General features: G+C 44.9%; 1 protein-coding gene and 1 long non-coding RNA gene across 4 annotated transcripts in view; one reads left to right on the plus strand and one right to left on the minus strand.

The window, feature by feature from the left end:
• Nucleotides 1-25,524, minus strand: part of ZBTB16 (zinc finger and BTB domain containing 16) — a 191,954-nt gene that overhangs the window by 94,791 nt on the left and 71,639 nt on the right. For all 3 annotated transcript variants that reach the window (XM_080983492.1, XM_080983493.1, XM_080983491.1), the window contains exon 3: nucleotides 13,792-13,889. In XM_080983492.1, coding sequence (XP_080839618.1) covers nucleotides 13,792-13,889 — 98 coding nt within the window. The remainder of the gene's footprint in view (nucleotides 1-13,791; nucleotides 13,890-25,524) is intronic.
• LOC308464402 lies at nucleotides 1,345-7,038 on the plus strand. The gene is made up of 3 exons (XR_013980014.1): nucleotides 1,345-1,389; nucleotides 2,946-3,321; nucleotides 6,318-7,038. It is a non-coding gene; the product is annotated as an uncharacterized lncRNA (long non-coding RNA).

Raw genomic sequence — 25,524 nt, forward strand, 5'->3', positions numbered from 1 at the left:
CTCACCCTCCCTCCTCTCCGTGAGCAGACAGTGAGGGGCGGCTGAGAGCTTTCTCAGCGCGCCACCAAGACATCAATTCTGCCTCTTGATTTCCTTCAGACAACAAGAGCGCGAGGCATGCACGCTCAACGGGCAGCTTCTTTAAAGGGAATTTTAGAAGGGGTGGGTGGGTGGGTAATCAGCATTTTGGAGTGGAAAGCACAGGGGAGGCAGGCTCAAAGGCACCCGGGCCACTCTTCCCATGAGGAGTGCAGTCAGAGGCTTGTGAATCTGTGGAACACTGCTGAGGATGGAAAGAGTGGAGCATCTATTTTGGGTCCGTGTGTCATTTTGGTTCAGCAAAATAACAAACAAACCCCCAAACCACACACACACACACACACACACACACACACGAGAGAAAGTAAGGTTATTACATAATTGCTGCTCCCCCACCCTTAAAGTAATGTTCTATCCAACAGACTGAGCTGGGAAGGGGTGGGGTGGGATGGGGGCGATGGCAACAAACCCCATTCCAAAAAACCCAACAGCCTGTGTTCCGTTTCAGAAGGCACAGAGTGTACTGTACGGCCTATAAAACTCCAAAACAGCCTCCAGACACTTCTGCAATCGTCCTCCATCAAAACACTTTGCCTTGCATACAAAAATAAGATACAGGGCTGAACGGAATACACAATCAGGCCATTACAGTACAGGGAGGCTGCTACTTAGCAACGAGGGGGCTTTAAAGCTGAGATGCAGGAGAGGAAGCAGAAATCTGTCGAGCCTGTTGGGCAAATGATAAACATTAGCAGGTTTTTGTTGGGTTGGGTTGGGGGGGGGTTGAAGGGGGAACTACAGAAGCCGTGCAAAAAAAAAAAAGAGGGGGGTGAGGAACAATAGTGTGTGTGCTTTTTTGGACTGCGTACATTAAAATAACAAAAGGGGGAAAGGAGAGGGCAAAGGTTCTGAATAAATAAATCAGCTCATCATCTGATCTTCAGCTGACGGCTAGCTGCAAACATGGTTGAAGTCCCGTTGCCTCCACACCACCCACCGCCCCCAAAGGATGGAAGGGTGTTTTCTAATACAGTGACCTCCGCTGAACTCTTAGAATGTTCTCTATCTCATGCAGAGGTCTACCAGCTTTTTAAAAAATGAAATGAAATGAAAACATGAAGGGCTGGCCAGAGGGTGGAGAACCCATACAGTTCGCAGAACCGCCAACGGCACCGGACAAAAATAATCCATGACTTATTGGCTTTCAGAAGGGTCTCTTGGTGCACGGTCTGGGGGGGGAAGGGGGGGCTCTCGTCAGAACGCCGCAAATAGCGGAACGGAAGGGAGCTTTAAAAACAAGAACGAGAGACAGCAAACAGGAGTGCTGAGAAATAAAATGTATTTCATCAGGTAAAGGTTGCTGGGGGTGGGGGTGCGGGAGGGGAGGGAAACATGCTGGCTGGCTGGCTGGCTGCATCAGCAGCAGCGAAGATCTTTGCCAGAACAGGAGCTCAGACGCAAAACCATATTATTCTAGTCAGCTTAAACTCTGAAAGCTGGGGGGGGGGGTGGTTTGAAAGGCAGGAAGGCGGGGTGGGGGAGAGAGAAAGAAATGTATTTTTCATCAGCAAGTGTATAATTTATAAACAGCATTAAACAGTTTGTGTTTTCTTTCTCTCTCTCTCCCCCCCCCCTTCTCTTGGGTTGGACAGCACTCAAGCCTGCATTAATTTCTGCTCTGGGTACAGTGTGTTCTTGGAGCCGCATCTGCCAGTGATCATAAACTCTCTGGAATGCTGGCAGAACATCCAGACCCTGCCAGCAAGCCGATGACATCACTCTGGGAATAAATTCGGGATGGCGGCCAAAACTCGAGGCGGCGAGAAGGGGAGGGAAGAAAAGGAAGAGAGTGGTTTTTTTTTAGAGAGACTCTGGAACAACATGAGCACTTCCTTTTCCTCTTGCTCTTTAAAAAGCCCGCTCCTTTGGGTTGCATCCAACTCACTTTTACTCAGAGTAGACCTACTGGAATTAGGGGACCGAAGTCAGCTATGCCTGTTGGCTTCAATGGGTCTGCTCTCAGCATGACGGACATTGAATGGAGGCAACTTAGAGTAGGTGATGGCCTCCTGTTGTTCGGCTCCAACTCCCACTAGTCCCAGCCAGCGTGGGCAGTGGCCAAGGATGCTGGGAACTGGAGGCCAACTGGGATAGCTCAGTTGGTAGAGCATGAGACTCTTAAGCTCAGGATTGTGAGTTCGAGTCCCATGTTAGATGAAATATTTCTGCATTGCAGGGGATTGGAATAGGCGAGCCTTCCAATTCTGTGAACATATGGAGGGCCCCAGATCAGCCACTCTGATCTAGAGGAAAAGATTTTTAAAGGTGTCCCTAGAACTAGTTGAAAATAAGTCTTTGAGGGCAACAGTGAAAGGAAGGGAGGGAGAGACCAATGCCAAATGACTCATGTTAAAGGAGGGCTGAGTGGATACCATGGAATATTCATAAACAGTCTCACTGTTTAGGGGGGGAAAGAAAGCACAAGAATATTGACACACCGTGCCGATTCTTTGAATGATGTGGGAAACTTGTTTGACTAAGGGAAGTGGAGTAGAATAGAGGCAAGGCACTGGATATTGTGGGTGGAAAGGGTGCAAGGTGCAGGAGCAGGAAAATGAGAAAGTACGGAGTCCAGTGGCAGGAAGAACAAGAGGCAGGAGGGTGGAGAAGGAAAGGAGGCCAATAAACTCATTCCCCATGAATTCTCCTCATTTCTGAAGCACACAGGCTTTGGTCAAGAAGGTTGCAACTGGGTAGCAAGAAGATAGTCCTGATTATTATTGGAGGGAAGCAAGACTTGGGGTGTTAGATAGGGTTGCATTTGAGGCCTTGCATCAAAATAAGCAGGATAAGGAGGGCTGCTGGTAACAGTTCGGTTGCTGTCTCTCCCCCCCCTCCCCATTTAGACCTTCTTTTGTTATCCAGTGCATTTTGCCACCCCTTGTTCAGCAGCCTCATCTGCACCAGGCTGCCAAATCCACCCGTCTGTCTCTAGCAGGACACTTCTCTATTCTTGTCACACAAGAAGCTGTAGTCGAATAGCCGGCACTGCCTCATCTTCCCTTCATGGAGACATAAACATCAGAGGGAAGGGAAAGGAAGGCAGCTTCTCCCTTTCAAGGCTCTCATGAAGAAAGAGGAAGTGGGTGACAAGAAGACAGACCCCCCCGGGACCCCCAAATTTCAATTGCAACCAGTATATTGCTCCAGCAGTCATGGTGCAAAGGTTGCTTGAAGTTGACTGTTCATATAAACAACAACAGACCCAGAATGAGCTAAAAGGTGAGACTTCTATGGTGAGGGACTTCTCCATTTACTTATGTCATCAGATCAACAGGTACCATGGACACTCAAGGTGCTATATAGATCTATCATAATTTGGGAGGCGTTAAAAAGCATCCTCCACTTTCAAAATGGCATAAGATCTGTGGATCTTGGGGGACGCTGATGGCAACTCACTCACGGTGGCAAGACTTGGGTCATCAACGTACAACCCAGCTTCAGAGTTTGCCTTTGCAGCCCTGCTCACTGGGAGCAGAAATGCCCCGCCACATTGATGAGGGCATATGACCGGGTTGGAAAGATCTATGGGGGAAATGGATTGCTGCCACTCTCATTCACCTGAAACCCATCCTCAACCCATCTCTGCAATTGCCAAAATAACCCTCACTGAGGAACCGGAGCAGAGATGGGCATCTTGGGCTCCTTATCCTGGCACACTAGTCTACTCCTCTCTGCCCAAAGCAAAAGGGTCACACGGGTGAGTTAGGAGGCAGAAAGTGTGGCCAATCTGAGTTGGATCCAGAGTTTGTAGTTACCTAATGGGGCCTTAGGAGCATTCCATTTTTACCATATGCCACTGCCCCACGTGTTCCATGCCTATGTTAACAAATAGGGTTTGTGTGCTTTGGATACCTATAGTTATTTCAAGCATGCATGCAATGGTTGCTATAAACACTGCCATGAGAAAGCACACCCACACAAAACTATAGACAGAAAGGACAATGATGGAGTGGTTTTATTGGAGAGTGGCACTGTAAGTATTGATCTTTATGCCACTTGGTACAACATTTCGCAACACTGTGCCTCTGTGCTCTTTGTAGTGCCCATGTTGTGACTGTCTGCTCATCGGCCTTACAAAGGCACCATATGCAAAAATTACATTGTTATTATTTCTAAATATTATTCAGCTCATTATCTGCTTTGCACAAACGTTTCAAGCAAACGTACAAATGCAAGCAAATGCATGATGCAACAGAGGAAAACAAAATATTTAAAAAACAAAGCAGTCAAACCATAACAACAAGCTCACCGCTACCTAACATGGGTATCGTCAACAAAAAAGGGGAGAGGATAATCAACGGCTGGCAGGAAAAGAAACAACACTCAAATGCCGGGGAGAAGAGAACCTATTAGTCTGGCTGTTGTTGCCAGGCGAGCCTCCCTGGGGTGAGCATTGCATAGACAGGGAGCCATCACCAAAAAGACCTCTTCATTTTTAGGAATTTGCTTTGGGCATGATCCTCTGGAAGTGGAAGTGGGTAGAAAACACCCCTCGAGAGCATTCTGAACAGCAAGCTACACCAGCCCACTCATAAGATGAAAGGAAAATGAAAGGGAGATAGAAGAATCCACACCTGGGGCCCAGTAGATATTTTGCTTACGCACCTACATGGTTTAAGAGTGGATTAGAGAAATTGCTGGAAGAAGAGGGTGCAGGATTAGGAAGGGCTCTTAGCTGCTATGGCTCAGTGGAGATCTCTTGCTTTCAAGGGACCTGGTTAGCCACTGCACTGCCCCATCTCTTCTGCTTTCCTAAGATTCACTCAGAAATAATCTGGAAGTGTGTTTCTGATTTACCCTCCTGGTTCCCAATCCAACAAGTGATCTGTGGTCAGGTTTCCCTAGATGGATCAGGGTGGGGAGCCATCAGACAAGGGTGTTAGCAGAAATATTGTTTCCTCTTTGCATTATTGTCCCCTTTTCCTCCCTTCTCCAACCACATCCCCCCTTCCAGTTCTGCAAAACTGTGTCGCTAAGATCACATTCACTGCCAATCTGATTTGGGGAAGATTTCTTGGCTCTAAAACCATGACGACTGAAACCTAGGGATGAACCTAAACCATCACATTATCCCAAATAAAACTATCAGGTTGCCTCTCTGTCGCACACCCAGAATCCTAGTCAAAGCCAGGGTGGATAAAAATCAATGATCTAAATTTAAAAAATAAATAAATCAGATTTTAAAAATTTAAATTGGATTTTTAAAATAAAATGCTTTTGTAGGAAAAAATCTTTCTAAAGATAGTTTTCTATTTAAGTTACATTATAGTCAAAAGGAGATTCATCAGGAAATAAGGATTTGTTTTAAGTTCTTCATGTGTGCTAAAACTCAGTCTAAGGTGTGGGTTTTTTTAATGTTTAACCACATCAGCTAACAAACATGAATACATATGCTATAATGTTATTGTTTTAGTTCAGGGATGTCCAACCAGTAGATCGCAATCTACTGGTAGATCCCTGGCTGATCCTGGTAGATCATGGGATCCTTATCAAGTACAAAAAGTTAAGAGGGGAAAGCTTAACAACTCTGGGCAATCCATCCACCCACCTCACGCACAATCCTCCTCCCTCCAGTGACAATGGGTAGACCACTGCCAGTTTTTTTATACTGGGAGTAGATCGCAGTCTCTTGGGAGTTGGACACGCCTCTTTAGTTAAATAAATTGTTTAAATTGTTATCAAGGAAATTATTATTTTTCTCCTCCCAATAAAGTACAGCAGAAAAGTTCTCCAAATACAAACAGTTAACTTATTAAACCTCACAATAATTTCATAATTATCACTCTATGTATTTTAATAGTATAACCAAATCCTGTAATTTTTGATATAACTGTAAAAAAACCACTCTGAAAATTTATTATTCCAAAAATGAAACCTTCCTCTTGTTGTAAATATTAAGATTATACCAGCAAGAATTAGTCTTTCTGCAAATAAATAAATAAATAAATAAATCAAGTCTTACTGACTAGTGATTTCAATCGTGATTTCAATCAATTTGATTTCAATCAATTTGATTTCAATCGAACCCACCCTGGTCAAAGCTAAGCCATTCTTAGGAGCACAGGAAGATGCCTTATATACCATGTCATGTCCTTGGTCCATCAAGCTCAGTATTGCAGTATTATAGCTGCCCTCCAGGGTTTCATATGGGAGACAAATCCCAGCTGTACCTGGATATGCCCCACCAGGAATCTCATCAGCTCTTCTCTCTTTAGGGCTGGTCCATTTGTGAGTGGCTGCATTTCCGGTGGACACAGACTCAGAGAATGGTGAGAAGAGGCCCACAACAAGGATTTCAGTCCTCCGGCACACGATACAAAGATACACACATTTCTGATGGCAGCGCGGCAGCCCTGACCTCCATAGGGCACGCGGGAACAAGGGCTGCCCTGATCAATCCTGTTATTTAATGCGAGGGTTTATCGTTTGCTAATTGATTTCTTAAAATAAAAAAACCTCTATCATCAGGTATTGCTCGTAAACACTTGATTAGTTAACGCGCATCCAAAGTGAAATTAAAAAACGCCACACACACGCTGCTCTAACTTCAATTAAGCCCGAGGTTTTACAACGATATAGCCAAATACTACAAAACATGTTAAGTGCAGGCAGGGGTGGGAAATGGGACAGACAGCAGATAGGGGGGCTGGCTGGTCCACCTAGGGAGTCAATTTCTAATTAAACAAGTTGTGAATTTATCCGAGAGAGAGAGAGAGAAAGAGAGAGAAAGAAACAGGTTTTTAAAAAAACAATCTGTTGTTCCAGTGTTAAGAGGAGGCCTTCATTCAGTCAAATCAGTGTAAGCTTATCTGGGGATGGAGGGAGAGCAAAAAAAGGAGGGTGGGGGCAGAGAAAGTTGGAATAAAACAGCCCAAGGGGGTGCCGGTAGCTTTCATAAACAACAGCCCTGGAATTTAACGCGGTTGTTTTCGAGCACCAGAGCAGCTCCTCCCTCCCACCCAGGCAGGCAGGAAAGGGGGAAAAAAAAACCTTTCATGATGACAAACTTGGCTCAACGCTCACTGTACATACTGTACCCGCAAAGCAGGCAGGCAGCCAGCCAGCTGCTGGCACTGGGCCAAAACGACAACAACAAACAGAGGCAGCGTGCGCCAGAGAGGAGAGGGAGGGAGGGAGGGGAAGGGAAAACACAGCTGAGAGGCAGCAGAGCGTTCTCTCCACACGGGCCGACACCGTGCTGTCCCCACCGCCGGACAGCGCGATGGGACGCTGGGGAATCGCCGGCAGGTTTGGCCAAACCTGGTTTTGCAATCCGGGTATTCGGTGGTTACAGAATATTCACACACAAACACACACAAACACACACACACACACAAACACACACACCACTCTCTCTTGCATGCACGCATGAACACAAAACATGAATTCTGCATATCTTGTTTCCTAACATGATCTATTCAGCCAGCCGGCTGCTTGCATGGACTCAAAAGCTGGATTTGGGGTCTGGTTTCAAGGTAATGAGGGGATGCGGGTGGCGCTGTGGGTTAAACCACAGAGCCTAGGACTTGCTGATCAGAAGGTCAGCGGTTCGAATCCCCGTGACGGGGTGAGCTTCCGTTGCTCGGTCCCTGCTCCTGCCAACCTAACAGGTCGAAAGCACGTCAAAGTGCAAGTAGATAAATAGGTACCGCTCCGGCGGGAAGGTAAACGGCATTTCCGTGTGCTGCTCTGATTCACCAGAAGCGGCTTAGTCATGCTGGCCACATGACCCGGAAGCTGTACACCGGCTCCCTTGGCCAATAAAGTGAGTTGAGCGCCACAACCCCAGAGTTGGCCACCACTGGACCTAATGGTCAGGGGTCCCTTTACCTTTACTTCAAGGTGATGGGGCTAACCTATAAAGGTCTAAATGTCCTGGGAGTCAAATAGCTGAAGCAAGACCCCCTCACTGGCTGAAAATGTGCAGGGAGTTCCTCCTTGACACTCTGCCATGGGCAGGCACGCATTTGAGGTGAGGCAAGGAAGAACCTTATGTTCAGTGACACCTTGTCCCTGGAAACCCCTCCATCCCTGAAGCATATCTGCCACTGACACTCATCCCAGCCCGTTTCAGTACCAGGTAAAGACCTAGTTATTTGGCTGGGCATTTACTGGATGCTAACCCTTCCATGTGGAAGGAAACTGCTTTGCGCTGCAGTTTTTATTTCCAAGTTTTGAAGTTTTAAGGCTTGAACTGTATTTTTTACCTGTTATTTTACCTAAATTGTGTACGGTTTGATTGTTTCACCGGTTTGGAGATTTTGGGAACTGTGATTTGCACTTCACCTCACTTTGAGAACTTACAATGAACGGTGCATTTGCAATGTTTCACATAGATAGATAGATAGATAGATAGATAGATAGATAGATGGTAGATAGAAGATAGATAGATAGATAGATAGATAGATAGATAGATAGATAGATAGATAGATGATAGATAGATAGATAGATGATAGATAGATAGATGATAGATAGATAGATAGATAGATAGATAGATAGATAGATATAGATAGATAGATATAGATAGACAGATGATAGATAGATAGATAGAAGATAGATGATAGATAGCTCTAGATAGATATAGATAGATAGATGATAGATAGATAGATAGATGATAGATAGATAGATAGATGATAGATAGATGATTGATTGATAGATATAGATAGATAGATAGATAGATAGATGATAGATAGATTTGCATTTGTGCTGAAACCATATACTTCCTCTCCATAATTTTTTGGCCCTGTAAACAGGATATAAAAGTGGACAGCTACATTCCGGTTATTTTCAGAGATAGGGCTTAATTTCAGGAGGTGCAAATGTCCCCCAATTAACCTCTCCCCAACACAACTGAAATCCCTCCACAATTTAGTGTGGCAACTGACATCCCCCATTCCGAAAAATTTCCCAGGGAACACACGGAGCTTCAGCAGCCCTGGCATATTTTGTCACCTGTCAGAATTAACCCACCTGACTCCAGGAAAAACTGAAAGAAGTAACAGACTTTTGCCCACCCTCTTATCACCCTCAAACATAGGTTGAAAGTTCTTTTTATACCTACAGAGAAGTTTTCGCTGGGTGGAAATGAGGAGCTCTGCTGGAGGGACGAAGCTTCCCTTGGAATATATTCCTATATTTCCTCAGTGGTAGAGCATCTGCCTTGCACACAGAAGGACTTAGTTTCAATCCCTGGCTTCCAGTATGTTTCTGATCACAATTCAAAGTGTTGGTGCTGACCTTTAAAGTCCTAAACGGCCTCGGCCCAGTATACCTGAAGGAGCATCTCCACCCCCATCGTTCTGCCCGGACACTGAGGTCCAGCTCTGAGGGCCTTCTGGCAGTTCCCTCACTGTGAGAAGCAAAGTTTCTGGGAACCAGGCAGAGGGCCTTCTCAGTGGTGGTGCCCAGCCTGTGGAACGCCCTCCCATCAGATGTCAAGGAAACAAACAACTATCTGACTTTTAGAAGACAGCTGAAGGCAGCCCTGTTTAGGAAAGTTTTTAATGTGTGACATTTTAATGTATTTTTAATCTTTGTTGGAAGCCACCCAGAGTGGCTGGGAAGACCCAGCCAGATGGGCGGGGTACAAATAAATTATTATTATTATTATTATTATTATTATTATTCCTGTAAAGCTGCACAGACCCTCGTCTGAAACCCTGGAGAGCCACTGCCTCTCAGTGGAGAGAGAGCTAGATTGGACCAAGGCATCTCCCTTGCTTCCTCTGTTCTAAGGCTGCAGTTTCCCATCATGCTCAGCTTCTGCCCTTTGACAGCAAGGCAATCAACAACTGAGTTGTTTTCAGCACCTTCCAAAACCATTTTTGGTCCATCAAGCCTACCCAGGCATATAATTTTAGCACAGAATTTTGACATGGGAGTTTAATAGTTATAAAGTGTTTTAAAATTACTGGTTTTATTTTATATTTAAAGGGTTGGGTTTTTTTTTACAAAATGTAACCTGCTTTTAAATTAGTGTTTTAAAGGAAGATTTTAGACCGTCTGTTGTGAGCCACTCAGAGGTCTTTTGTTCCAGTAAGCAGTATCTAAATTTAGTTAAATAAATACATGCAAATCTCTGTGAACACCCTGCAACTGTTGCTTCCTTCCCATGATTACAGTGAGGACCAGACTGTAAATACTCCAGAAGCTAACAACTCCAAGGCTAGTATCAGGAATCAGTGTAACTGGGCAATCGCCAAGGTCCGCACTGCAGCAGTGAGTCCACAGCCAGCCCTTGGAGTACCCAGGCCTTGCTTCTGCCGCTGTCTCTTGCTGCTATCACCTGTTCACCTATCTCTTCTAAGCAAGCGAGCCAGGGGAGAGATGCAGAGGGCTCACCTTCCCTTTCTCTCGGGACTGCTGTGTAGCTAGGACTCAAAAATAACATGAACAACAGTGGGGGATGAGGAACAAATTTGTGGTGGGCAGGAGGGCGTCGTTAGCTTTCTGAATTTTAATGAGAAACTACCTAATCTGCCTCCTGCCAACCTAGCAGTTCGAAAGCACGTCAAAGTGAAAGTAGATAAATAGGTACCGCTCCGGTGGGAAGGTAAACGGCGTTTCCGTGCGCTGCTCTGGTTCGCCAGAAGCGGCTTAGTCATGCTGGCCACATGACCCGGAAGCTGTACGCCAGCTCCCTCGGCCAATAAAGCGAGATGAGCGCCGCAACCCTAGAGTCGGCCACGACTGGACCTAATGGTCAGGGGTCCCTTTACCTTTTACCTACCGGTAATCTGCACATCTTGAACCAAGAACCAAAACACAGCCATCCTTTGAAATCTACACTTCTCCGAATTTTGCAATGCTGTTTTCCAACCAACGAATATGTGCAAAAATGTGTATACGTATTAGAAGAAAGGGGGAATAAAAATGCATTTGTATATGAAAATTGATTGTTTTGGGGGAAATTGCAAAAAAGGTACATTAGTCAAAACTGCATGCAAAAACTTGGGGGGTGGGGTTAGGATCAAGATGCTGATGAATTTTCACGATGAATTTTTTTTATGTTAAAAGAAGAATGCCTAATGAATGCAGGAATATGAAATGCTGATTTTAAGATTAGAAAAAAAGGAAAAACTGAGAGAAACAGAACCTGACAGATTTCTCTCTCTCTGCACAAAGGCTACACCAGGGTGTGTGCCTTTGTGTGTGAGGAGGTGAGTCCGTTCAAGAAAGGGTCCCAGTGTGGACCTCCAAACCTTTGAGCCCCACAATCATCACACCATAAAAATCATGTGAGAGAGACTCCCAACCAGCCAGCCACAATAGTCAAGGCGGTATGCTGCCATCACTGAGCATGCTTTGTTCTGATTGGACGGTCCCCCCTGCCACTTCAGTTCTCTTGCTTAAATACCACCCCCTTTCTGCAAAGCTTGGGACACATAAGCTATGTAAGGAGCACCATTCAGAGAACTGAGTATATGGGATGGTTGTACACTGAGTTCCTCCTGCAAGTAAGTTTAGGACTGAATTAACTTTCAGGGTACCAAGCCTCCCACTTAGCATTCCAGCCCCTCAATAGCCATTTAATTAAGGAGGCTGCATAATTTGAGCCCAATCTTGAGATTCATTACAGGAAGCGAGTGCCTAATTCTGCAACAGTTTTACTAATGCAACTCCAGTGGTTGCTCAGAGAATGAAGCTTTCGCAACACACACACAGAAATGCAGAACGTATTGGTGGAGACAAAGATGGGTGAAATAGGGGGAGCCATGTCTGTCCATCCTGGAAGGATGGAATAGTAATCAGCCACTTGGGATTCAAAGTCTGCTGCTCCAGGGCTGTGCTTAAGCACCTGCAATATCAAGGAGCCAAGGAAAACCATTCAGAACGGCAAGACCTGGCTCTGAGGACCTCTGACAAAGTGTAACCAATTGGTTTTAATGGCTGGGAAATCATTGAGAAATTGTAGTTTGTACTCTTCAACAGGGCAAAGTCTGAAGCGTGGCTCATGGTCTGAATTGGTAAGCATTTAAACCAGGAGGTCCCTAACTCCAGTGGCAATCATTAGAAGTATGTTTCTGGTGTATGGAAAACTCTCAGGAGGGAAGGAGACCACAGCTTCTAGAGGCCAAGGAGTTGAACTTCTGCACATTCTTTGTCCTAGCACAATGGCTGCCATTATTTGGTAGCCTGTTGTCAAGTGGACACAAGACCACACTATGGACTAGAAAGCTGTTGGTTCAGTCTTGTGCTGGCCATGAGCAAGCTTTGCCATTTTTCTCTCAACCAAGCCTGTTTGCATACAGAGATAATATTGGCCTAACTTACAAGTGCCCAAATCCCAGCAGAGCAGAAAAGACTATTTATGTATGTGACCATAGCTGCCTGGATGTTAATGGCCCAGAGATGGAAAGAAGACAAAGTCCCTGCCAGAGAAGAATGGCGGATTAAGTTGATGGACTATGCCAAAATGGCAAAAATGACCAGAAGAATCAGAGATCAGGAAGGCCAAAATTTTAATAAGGAATGGGGAAATTACATAATTTATCTTAAAAACCGTCGTAAACAGCTAAAATCATTAGTAGGATTGGAATAACACTTGTAGTTTAATGTTGAATTTTGGATATAACAGAGACGAAAAAATATTTGGATTATTATAAAAGATGCAGGAGGAAATTGTTAACAAACAGACCCACAAAAGGGAGGAGGGAAGTACAGGAGATTCTTTGGAATCTTGTTTTTATGTTGTTGGATAATTGATTGTAAATTTTTAAACTGCAAAACTATTTTTTTTAAAAAAAAAAAAAACAATAATAATAATAGTACTGGCCAACAGCCCACACAGCAAGCTGCAGACACAAAATAATCTATGCAAAATAAGAAAAGCTGTTCCGTTCTTACAAGTTGGGACCTAACTCAGGCTGCTGACCAGGTATGTGAGCTTTCCGTTATCACACAAGCATCCTCAACAGGCAGACCAGAGCAATATTTCACAGGGATGAAAAGGGAACAAGTTGGGTCACAGGTTAATAGCAAAGAGGGCCAATTGTCAGCAAACAGCTCAGTTTGGTGGCTTTGTAAAACCTTGTTCTACACACACCTGTGATTTGATTCATTCTATGTTCTCCATGGAACACAGAGTGCTCACTGGAAGGACAGATCCTGAAGCTGAGGCTCCAATACTTTGGCCACCTCCTGAGAAGAGAAGACTCCCTGGAAAAGACCCTGATGTTGGGAAAGATGGAGGGCACAAGGAGAAGGGGATGACAGAGGACGAGATGGTTGGACAGTGTTCTCGAAGCTACCAGCATGCGTTTGACCAAACTGCGGGAGGCAGTGGAAGACAGGAGTGCCTGGTCACAAAGTGTCAAACACAACTAAATGACTAAACAATAACAAACAACAAATGTTCTCCATGATGAAGGGATATGTGAAACTGAGAGGATTGCAACCAATTTTAAAATACACATTTCTCCCAACTTTGTCTCTCTTTTGGAACAAGTCCTGCCTCATACACACACACACCAGTCACTATTTATAAGGAGGGGGTGACATAACATGAAATGCACTGACATCTGTTTTGGTCCTAAGTATTCATCTTCTTGCATGCTCTAAACTCAATATGATGGGGATGATGACGATAGAGTTTCAGCATATTCCAATCCTGATTGAGCTAAAATACCATTAACCTGGAAAGTGGATGAGAAGAAGGAATGCCCCCCCCCCCTATTTTTCCAAACTTACCTGAATGAGCCAATAAGTGCATCCGGAGCCGCAGGCTGTCAAGGAATCTTTTCCCGCACAATTCACACCCATAAGTCTTCATCCCACTGTGCAGTTTCCTACAGAAAGACAACAGATGGGTGGAAAGTGAGTTCTCTTGGTATGTTCAGAGATTTTGAGTGGAAAGAATTTATTTTTAAACATCAGCACTTAACCCATGGGAATGTTTCACAAAATCTACTGTTACTGACAGATTCTCATCAGTTAAGAATCACAGGAAAGATATTATATTTAACTGGGAGGGTTAAGCGGGGGAATTTTTAAACAACCACATAAGCTTATTGTCATAAAAAAAGTATTCAAGACTTCTCCTGAAGCATTTATACATACAACCAAATAAGGCTTTAAAAGACATGAGCATACTCACAGACTACAAAAAAAACCAAAACAAAACCCACCTCTCACACACCTGGGCTGATGTGACGTGTGATAGATGGTTTTTTGTTGTAGCCTTGCTCAACCCAGCCTCTGCAGCTGTAAAATGGGCACTTTTAATGACCGGAACGGAATAGCCACAGACAGGTTGATGCTATAATTTGAAACATGTTCCCACCCCACCCCATCACCCCCAATCTACTGATGGACCACCTCTCATGGTGGTTAGTCAGGGCTGCTGAGAGAGTCATAAAGTGCTTTTTACATTTATAAAAAAAATGTGGAAACAACTGGTGAGAAGAAACAGCAATATATGAGTTAAGGAAGGGCAGAAATGCCAACAGAATGATTGGAAGTGGGGAGGGTGGGGGGTGAAGAGGAAAAGGTACTTAATCAACATCCTGGGAGATTTATTTTCCTGCTTCCATCTCTACTCCTAACCCAGGGCTGTGAATCTAGACACTTCCCAAGACAGGTGATGAAAGGCACCCATCCATGGCCTTTCTGGTTGGGAGCGTGCACTGTCTCTTTTATAAAACAGCTGCTCATTGAAGAGTGAACTGGTGAAGTTCTTGAGCCATTGGTCTCGCGGCCCAAATGATATTTAGCAAGCTGAGCTATATATGTCAAGATGGGGCAGTAGCAGGATTGATCCCAAGAAGACAGAGGAAGAAATAGTTGCCCAACTTCTATCGGTTTTAAATTCCCATCACTGAAATTCATCTACATCCCTATGACAAAGACACATGGAACAAACAGCCACCCAATCACAGCTAAGCTACAGACTGTATGGAGTATCACCCCCCTGTCAATCAAATCCCTTCCCCAAACAGGCTCAAAGGGGCATGAACTATGAGAAAAGCAGCTGCCTAGGGGCACATCCCAGACACTCGATGGGGGTACAAAGCAAAGCAGGTGAGGGGTGTGGTTTATATAGGGGATGTGGTCTAGAGAGAGTCCCAAGAGCAGATTTGGGAGGTCACCAGGTCTGGGGTTCCTCAGCCCTGCACTACTAAAAGTCCCACACAGTTTTTTCTCCACATTTTAACAGTGGAGAGGGTCACTACAACAAGAGGGCGGGGAATGTTGCCACGGAATAACACTGCCTAAATGTAAATGTGCTTTGCAGCATGCAGCAGTGAAAGGAAGACTGAACCAGTTTAGTTGCATAGTGCAGAATATAATGGGGGGCACAACCTGATCCCACATTTTTGCACCGGGGGGATTAACCACTTCAAACCAAGATGGTTTTGACCCTGAAATGGATTGATCGGTCTTCTGCATATAAAACAATCAAATAGGTTGAAGCTCCTTGATGGCCCATCCACTGCCAATAGGTGTGCAAGTTAAATGCTAAAATGCTCATGTTTAAGCAGTCCTCAGCTGAAATGCCCTCACACTCACCTGCAAAATATGCCCCTCTATTCACAGGTGGCAAAACTAGGAGACACAGTTGTCCATCTCCAAAAAGTTTTCTGCAACCTTTTTGCACCCTCCCTTTGGTGGCAATGGAAGTGCCTCATTTAATTTCCCTCACTCCCACTTCTTTGCACTTATACTTGCTACTTCCAGTGGCAATGGTGGTGCCTTCCAGAAGCCATGATGCAGTGTGATTCGAAGAGTGCCCCAAGGAGAGGGAGAGAATGGAAGCCTGCTCTTGGTTTTCCCCTACTTTGGCAGGCCAGAGACCTCTGGGTGCAAGGGAGACCTCCAGTGCTACTGGCTGCCACAGCTCACAGTTTCCCCAGCCACTCTGGGCGGCTCCCAATCGAGTGTTAAAACAATACAGCATTAAATATTAAAAACTTCCCTAAACAGGGCTGCCTTCAGATGTCTTTTAAAGATAAGATAGCTGCTTATTTCCTTCACATCTGAAGGGAGGGCATTCCACAGGGTGGGGGCCACTACCGAGAAGGCCCTCTGTCTGGTTCCCTGTAACTTCACTTCTCGCAATGAGAAGGCCCTCAGCACTGGATCTCAGTGTCCGGGCTGAACGATGGGGATGGAGACGCTCCTTCAGGTATGCAGGACCGAGGATCTAAACTACCTCACTTTTGAACCCTGTGCCCCATTTTGGCTGGATACCAGGTAGAGAATTCCATCAGAAATGGGAATAGCAGCAGAAATTGCCACAATTTGCATGGTCGTCTGAAGTCAGAAATGGAAATCACACAAGGAAATATGAGCAGTGGTCATATTCATCTTGTTGAGTTTGCAAATCTTCCATAAATAATTACATTATTTTCTGCATTGTTTCTGATGCTTCCCTTCCATTGAAATAAATTACACACAGGCAACTCCCATTTTAGCTGCGACCGATAGTGATTGCACACACACGCACAGGACCAAACCTGGAAATGACCCAGAAACTTCATAAAGACATCACCAAAACGTCACTAAAAGAGTGGAACAGGGATGGAGCGGGAGCGGAATAGAGTGTTTGCAGGCTTTTCCAATGGATTCTGATTTCACACAATTTCACATAAGCGCGCAATGACCAGGAACACAACCCCCACACAAACAGGGCGTTGCCTGTAATTAATTATTTTTGTTTTAACCATGATGGACAGTGAGACAAATAATGCAGTCTTTTGTGGAAGACAAATTGTGGTGGAACGGAAACAGCGCTGATTGCAACAAAGTCAGGGTGGACAGAAATCACTGCCTCCTTACACTGGGACTAGGCGCAAGCATATCATTTTGGAGAAGACACAGCATCGCGCCACCTTTTCAGAGCCGCATGAGAGCCCAAGAGGGCCGAATGTGCTGTTCTGAAGAGCCCCTTTCCATACCGAAGGACACATGAATGTTAGAAGAGAACCACAATCCCAGTAGAGTGTTTGCAGGCTCCTCTTCCTTGCTCCCTCCCACTGCCCCAAGCAAGGCATTTGAACAGGGTGTCAGAAATGACAAAAGAACGCATTAATCTTACTACACCCAACAGCTCACCTACAGATCTACATGGCAATCAAACTCAGTGTCCCAACCCTTCCATTGGTTACATAACCGAGTCTTTGTTTTTTAGTTTTTTTAAAAAATAACAGTGCTTTGGCTTTCGGCAAGTCATTTATTTGAAATATCTCTATCAACAAATTTCAGCAGGAACAAAAGTTTTCCATTTGGCACCTGCTTATAGCATGATGTTATCGTAGCCAATCTCATACAGTCTCTTTCAGCAAGGTCTTTAAAGCACTTTATCTCTCAGGCTCCTGGTAGCGAAATATGATTGAAATGTTCTATTTATGCTCAGTGGATTAAGGCTATTTTATTGCCACACACATAAAAAAAAAAGGGAAAACCCTTGCAGATGTAAGCAAGGTATTATAGCCATCCACGCTGTTAAGATCTGAAAGAGAAAGATCAATAGACAAGTCGACCATTTTCACTAAAGTTGTGCTTTTAAGAAAGAAGGAATGGAGGGGGTGAGAGACCCAAGAAAACACATTCAAAGTATGTGGGTATTGATTCCCAATTATACACTCCCAAAACGGCACAGTCCAGAAAAATGATCTGCACTTTTTAATATTCGACATCTGACTGACATCATAAATTCCTAATCTCTTGTGCATCCTGAATAAGTAAATAAACGTCCCTCTAAGCAAAGTAAAGCCACAACGTGGTGCAGAAGGGATTATGGAGGGAGACACACACCGTGGAAATCTCCTTCTGCTTCAAGAGAAACCAAGTGATCCTCCTAGGGAGGTTTGTGCCACAGGTTAATACGAATGCACAGGTGAAGACAATTCTGCTGGACTGGTGCTGAACAGGCTGACACAAATAAATCAGCCCCAAACTAGCAAGCCACCCATCTACAAGCTTTGCCTGCCATTGTTCTAGCAGTTGGAAATTTGGGAGTCTTTTTCCTAAATAGCACAGCAGATTGCTATAGCTTGCACATGTCCCACTCTTAAAGGGGGAGAGTCAGAAAAGTATGTTTTTATGAAGCCCATCATACATGTATATTTATCAAGCAAAGCTCTAGGAGTAATACTACTAATCATTTAAGACTCCAACTTCTTATAATCCTTCATATCAAAGTCAACCAATGGGGAAGGGCCATAGAATCAGGGGAAGAACATATGCTTTGCATGCAGAAGGTACTGGGTTCAACTGGCATCATCTCCAGGTACACCTGGGGGGATGTACCCTGGAGAGCTGCTGCCAGTCAGTGTAGACAATACTGAGCTAGGTGGACCAATGGTCTGACTCAGCATAAGGCCATATGGTAACTGAAGATGGTTGAGGCTTCTACTGAATTTCGGTATGCTGGTTTTGTGAATGTGATCCCATGTGACCAGACTGTGCACAGCTGAGCATATCCTGGGTCAAGGGGGCCATGCTAGAAAACAGCTACTGACTTATCGAACCATTCAGAGAGTCCACACAAAAAAAGAGCCAAGTCATGTGAGCTAAGTGGTCTTCATTCAGGTTCTGAATACTGTCACCAACCACCTCCTACAGTGGCCTCTATCTTCCCTCAACTGCCACCACAGGGGCAGAGGGGAGGGGAGAAGAAGCAGTAATATTGATATTATCCATTCTACTGTAACATTATATATATCACAAGAAGATCAAACCTATCCACTCCTAAGGAAATCAGCCCTAAGTGCTCACTGGAAGGACAGATCCTGAAGCTGAGGCTCCTATACTTTGGCCACCTCATGAGAAGAGAAGACTCCCCGGAAAAGACCCTGATGCTGGGAAAGATGGAGGACGCAAGGAGAAGGGGATGACAGAGGACGAGATGGTTGGACAGTGTTCTTGGACCAAACTGCAGGAGGCAGTGGTGACAGGAGTGCCTGGCGTGCTCTGGTCCATGGGGTCATGAAGAGTTGGACACGACTAAACAACTAAATAATAATAACAACAACAACCCACAGCTTTAGTTCCACCTGAAATATAATTGTGAAGCGGGAGGCAATGCCTACAGTTGAATACATCAGTGATACATCCTTTTTCTATGCAGGTGCCAATTGTATGCAGAAGGTCTCAGGTATGAAACCTAGAATCTCTTCTCACAGGTAGAAGGGCTGGGAAAGTCTTCTACCCGAGACCACAGAAACCAGCTGCCAAGATACAAAGCCAATACCGTAGGCCTTGTTTGCCAAGGCGACAAACCTGGACTAGGAACAACCCAGGAACCTAGTCCTTCAAGCAGCTAAAAATTGGACAGTGGTGCTCATGAAAGTTTGCCTTTCCTCACTCTCCCTGTGGAGCCAATGCCAACGAATTTGTGGTGGACTGTTGGCTTCAAGGAACTGGATGGACTTTACTTCAACACTGCGAATATTTAAGTAAGCCAAAGGCCCAATCATAGACGGTGGCTGGAGATCTTGCAAAGACAACCTACTCAGGAGAGAAGTTGTCTCCGAACAACAAGCATGAAGCTCTTTAAACTATTGAGGAAGACCGGAGTTTGTGGGGGGAGAGAATTGCTGCACTCCTGCCTTCCGCAAAGGCCACTGGAAAGAACAAACAATCAGACGCTGGACTGAAAAGCAGGGGGCCTCTCGCAAGCAGTAGGTAATTAAAAAGGCCTGTAAAATCTCCTGCAAAAAAAAAAAAAAAAAAGCAGCACTTCAAAGAGACCGTAATTCCAGCACTGACCAGTCAGGACTGTGTGGTGTAAAAATTATGAGTTTTCCCAATGGGGTGCTTTGTGTGAAAAGGCAAAGGGGATTGGTGGCAAGTGATTCGGCACCACTCGGGGAGAATTTTATGTTTGTGTGTGTACAAAGGGTGTGCGCGGGCATTTGTCAACGCAAGCCGAATCCACCCGCACACAGGAACAGCAGGGGGGCCGGAGAGGAGAAAGGCTCACACACAAGGCCACACTGCTCACTCGGGCCTTTGTTCCAGCCAAGCCAGAGCAACTGCTGCTGCTTGGGCGCTGCTGCAGCAGCAGTTGTTAACCCAGGACGGAGGGACATTGAACGTAAGGGCAGCCTGGCTAGGTCAGGCCTACAGAGGCTTCCCACATGGAGTGGCTAACCTCCTGGAAACCCGCAAGCAGGACTGAAAAGCAACACACATTTTTCACTCCAGCACCTACTCCCCAAAGGCATATGCCACCACCCCAAGGCAGATTTCTCATATATCTCATATAACCAAAGAGTTGGAAGGGACCCTGAGGATCACCTAGTCCAACTCCCTACAATACAGGAATTTGCAGAGGTCCCTTGTGGGGATCGAACCCGTAACCTCGCCGTTATCAGCACCATGCTCTAACCAACTGAGCTATCCAGCAGGCATGGGAATCTAAGTTCCATGGACTTCTTTAGGAATGGAAGAAACTTCCACCTTCAATTACTCTGACATGGTGTTCTTTTCACCAATATATGCATTTGGGGGCACATTTTGACCTAATACACTCACTTTTGTACACATTTTTCAGGGGGTGGGAGACCTGTCCATTTCTGAAGCAACCACCAATACATTTCATTGAGTGACCCGAAGTTCTAGCATTACACAAGAGGGTCGCTGGTGGTGGGACACCTGCTTTGCCTGCAGAAAGTTCCATCCCTGGCAGAATCTCCAAATAGGGATGGGGATGTCCCCTGTCTGAAACTGTAGCAAGTTGCTACAGTGTGGGCAATCCAGAGCTTAGAGGGACAGATGGTCTGACGCAGTATAAGTCAGATTCTCATGTTCCAAAGTTAAAAAAGAAAACAGAGGGGTTGACAACTTCTGGAGTAGCTCTCCTGGGTTTCGGGCTGGAGACAATCCCAGTCCAACCTGGAGATGTCAGAAATTGAACCTGGGAACCAACTGCATGCTAAGCAGATGCTCTTCCAGCGAGTTTTGGTCCTTCTTAAATTCCAAATAAAAATACTACTACTATATAATGCCCCTCTTAAAATGGGGGGGGGGTGAGAGAAGAGAAAGAGAAAAGGGGATCACTCGGGATACTTCTGAAATACCTGAAATTCCAGACATTAATGAAGAGGGTTTATAGATACAGTGGTACCTCGGGTTACATACGCTTCAGGTTACAGACTCCGCTAACCGAGAAATAGTACCTCGGGTTAAGAACTTTGCTTCAGGATGAGAACAGAAATTGTGCTCCAGCGGCGCGGCGGCAGCAGGAGGCCCCATTAGCTAAAGTGGTGCTTCAGGTTAAGAACAGTTTCAGGTTAAGAACAGACCTCCGGAATGAATTAAGTACTTAACCCGAGGTACCACTGTATAACCTTTTCTCTCTCCTTTGGATAATATAAAATTTATGCTGCATTTGTTCTTAGAACCTGTTGCATGTACTATGGACAAAGCAGATTATGAATGCAGCTATATAAAGGTCACTTCCCCACGGCGACCTGTTTGCAAGCCAGAGTCAAAGCATTCTCTATTTTTGCTTGAGAAAACCCCCCAAAGCAAAACATTTCCCATCCAGTAAGTGTCAGAGTCACGGGCAATTTCTAAGACGAGCCAACTTTGTCCATCACACGGGAAGTGTGAGCTCTTGCTGCCCTCTCAATCCTGTGTCAGAATAGCGGTGGTTTTCCCCATTTGTGCAAAAATCTCTTTATTTACATATTTATGAGCCACACATTTATAGGAAATGTAGCAAGGCAGTGTAAAACATGAACATTAATACTACAACAACAACAACAGCAGCAGCACTGCTGCTAAAAGCATCAAGGGAACGTCAATAAAACTGGCTGGTTACAAAAAGTGGCCTGTCTGAATGGTCCAGTTTTTGAAAGATGTCTAAAAGAAAGCTGATGCAAATCTTTGGTGAAGTTCCCAGTCTAGAAGTGGCCCCCAGTTTGCTGCTGGCCTTTAAAACCAAAATTCATCAGCGAAACAAACTGAGACTAGCTGACTATGCCGGCCCCAAGAAATCAGAAAGTAGCACCTCAGAATTATCAGTGCTATGCAATAGATATTGGTGCCACTTGGAAAGCTAAAATCACCCCTGACCGGCCTTTCTAGGTTCCTGGCCTATTATTTTGGCCAATAAAAATTGGACATTCACTTGTCCCACTTTATTGACCTTTCTTTCCAAAGAGATATACCATCGATCCCGTTTTCTTTGGTGTTTCTTTTCTCTTAGGGATGGGTGAATTTCTGTTTCTTTTGTTTTCTCCTTTCCCCACTCTTGAGTTCTCCACATTTCCACATAATTTTGTACATTATTATTGTTTTTAAGTCCTCATGAAAATTCCATCAGCATTTTGGGGGAAATTTCTCTCTTAAGATACACATTTCTGTATGCAATTTTACCGAATACACACATTTTTCCAAACCAGATTCCCCCTAATATTTACACCCCCCCCAAATAAAATGCATCCTGTATGTTATTTTCAATAATATATGCAATTTAATGCACAGATCCCCCTGGTATGTGCATTATTGTACATCGCTTGGCTGGAGAGCTGCAATGCAAAATTGGAACAGTGCAAAATTCAAGGGATGTTCACATTTCGGGTTTGCATAGCGTTTCCTAAAAGTTTGAATTAGTTAGATTGGTCTTTACATGTCAACTGAGTCAAATTTCTCCTCCCATCTCTGTTTTTTGTACACTGCCCTGTGGGGCCCTTGTTAGGGTTGAAAGCCAGTTTGTAAAACTAGTTTTTATTTTTATAAATGCATACAATGGGTGACAACTTTTAACCCACTGTAAACCAAAGAGTACTTGCTTGCAGCCCAATATCCTAAACTCTCCCACTTTTTTTTAAAGCTGCACATAAAAACACTTTTTATAGTATATTTATTTAACAAGCTCCCCCTCCGACCCCCCCTTCTTTCTCTCCTTTTCTTGTTTAATGAGGAAGAAAAGGGTGCTTTGCTCCAAAGGGGGAAGGGCATAAAAACTCTGAGTTGGCATTCAGAAGGGCCTGAGAGTTTGCACAAAGATTCTCTTCCTTCAGGCAGACTCGGCAAAACCAAAAGAAGTACAGATTTTAGGACATTTGATTTTCTTATTTTTTTTTATTTTAAACGAAAGTATGTGTATAATTCTGCTCCAACTCCTCAAGCAGACTGAATACAATGGTTAGGAAATTTGACAGAAAACTATTCCCGGTCATTTATTGCCTTAATACGCACCTTTGTCCAACAGGCAGTTTTGACAAGAGCAATAAATTCCAAATTTATGTCAACAGAGCATATGTTGAACACCTCATTTCTGAGCTAAAGCGGCATGCCGCCCCATAAATCACCGTTCTGTTTGAAATGAAAGTAGATTACAGGCCTGGGTTATTGAGCAGTTAGAGCTACAGTCATATAAATCAGAACTTTTAACTCTGGGCGATCCGTCGCGCAATTAACTAAAGGGTGCTTTGTCATTTCAGGGCTCGGGCACAGGCTTCGTGAGGCGCATAGAGCTACTGGGGGGGGCATGGGGTGTTAAGGAGGGAGGGAGAGGGGGGAGTTTATTTGGTAACTGACAGATTTGGTGCACCATCGTTATACTAAATACCTGTCGGACTAGTTAATTTTACAGCCAACTGACTAATCCTTTCCAACATTTGCCGCTAAACGCAGATGGGGGCAGTGGGGGGCAGACTTGCCACCTCTGCGTTTAGGATCCTAAGTAGTTGCTTGGGGAATCTAACGCAGCAGCTGCAATCCAAGGTGTGCGCCTCTTGAGCCTTCCAACGCAAGGGATCCTGTCTATTCCTTCCCCTCTAGCAATTTTTGGTTGCAACTGAAGGGCGATTACTGCCATCACTGCTACGCCCACCTTCCTCTTGCGGTTTAGACACTGCAAAGACTAGAAGGTTACATCCAACGTGACAAAAGCAACTCAACTGCTGCAACGTCTTCTCTCCATAAACTCCGGAAACTTTCATTTGTGAAGGTTGCTTAAAAATATCGTGTCCGAGAGCCTCAACTGAGCGAAAGATGCCAGGGTTCCTAGAAAGGGGAACTGACTATTGGTTCAGTTCGATGCGCATAGTTAGGCAGCAAACCCCAACCTGGTGCCCACCATGACTACAACTTCCATCAAGTCCAGCCAGCATGGCCATATTAACTGAGCCTGGTGGGAGCTGTATTGCAAAATCCGAGGGAGGCACAAGGTTTGGAAAGGGCTATAGTAGAGTTATATCTTCCCTGTGGCAATAGCAGATGTAGAGAAGGTTTTAAGGTCAATTTCTGGCATCTCCAGTGTTTGGGGAGAGGGTTAAGGAACAGGTTGCAAGAGCTGGACGAAATCTTCCCTTGCCCAATGCCCTGGAAAGCTGCTGCCAGTCAGAGCAGACAATACTAAGCTAGATGTACAAATGACCAACTAGGAGTTTAGAAGGTCATTCTTTTGGATGGTTGAATTATGAAGCAGAGGAGGAATCTTGCATGACCCAATGTGAATCGGTGGCCAGTCACTCTTGCATCCTTGCAGATAAGGTCTCCTCAACAATCGAGACTGGAGGGTCATCTCTTCCAACCCAGTGTAGACAAAGATAGGCTTGATGTCCTATTACAGAACTGCAAAGTTCAGCTCAGTCGGTGTGGATCCCTACCAACGCTGCAGAACATCTCTGCTGGCTTTCCAACAAGGAAGGCATATGCCTCTTCTTAGTAGACTTCCCATCCTTTCAGCTGGGTGCTATGATGACAGACCAGAAAACGTACATGCAGCAGATATTTAAACTGTGGAACTCACTTCCACAGGAGGCAGCGATGGCTCCAAACTTGGGTGGTTTTAAAAGAGGATTGGACAAATGCATGCAGCACGCAGCTACCCATGGCAACCAGCCATGTTGGCTATGATCTGCCTCCATGGTCGGAAGCAGTAATGCTTCTGAATGCCAGTTGCTGGAAACCAAAGGAGACGAGAGTCCTCTTGTGCTCAGCTCCTGCTTGCCAGTTTTCCACAGAACCTAAGAACAAGATGATGGACATCTGCAGATGAACCGCTGGATTGCCCCAGCAGGCTCTTCTCATGTTCTTCCCAGGATGAGAGGAATCTGCCTTTCTATTACAACCCCTTGTGGCAGTTTGCTGCTAGATCTTGATATATCATTGAAAGATGCTGGTTGGACTAGCAGCCCCTGGAACAGAGCTGTCAACATTTCCCTTTTTTAAAGAGAAATCCCCTTATTCCGAATAGGATTCCTCGCAAGAAAAGGGAAAAGTTGACAGCTATGCCCTGGAAGAATCCAAAACATCATCTATGCACCGAGGGAACGCCCAGATGCTCAGGACCATAATAAGGAGGTAGCTTACTGGATGATTGGGAAACGAAACTGGTCAACTGTCAACTCTAAAGCTGAACTGGTTGCGTATCCCCTAAGACACAGAAAAGCAGCAGCATTTGCTATGGACTCACATATATGTGTTTGTGTAGATGTTTTTCGAAAGGCGCTGTTGTGATGC

The sequence above is a fragment of the Podarcis pityusensis genome (assembly GCF_964106645.2).
Source record: "Podarcis pityusensis genome assembly, chromosome: 15".
Taxonomy (NCBI): Eukaryota; Metazoa; Chordata; class Lepidosauria; order Squamata; family Lacertidae; genus Podarcis; species Podarcis pityusensis.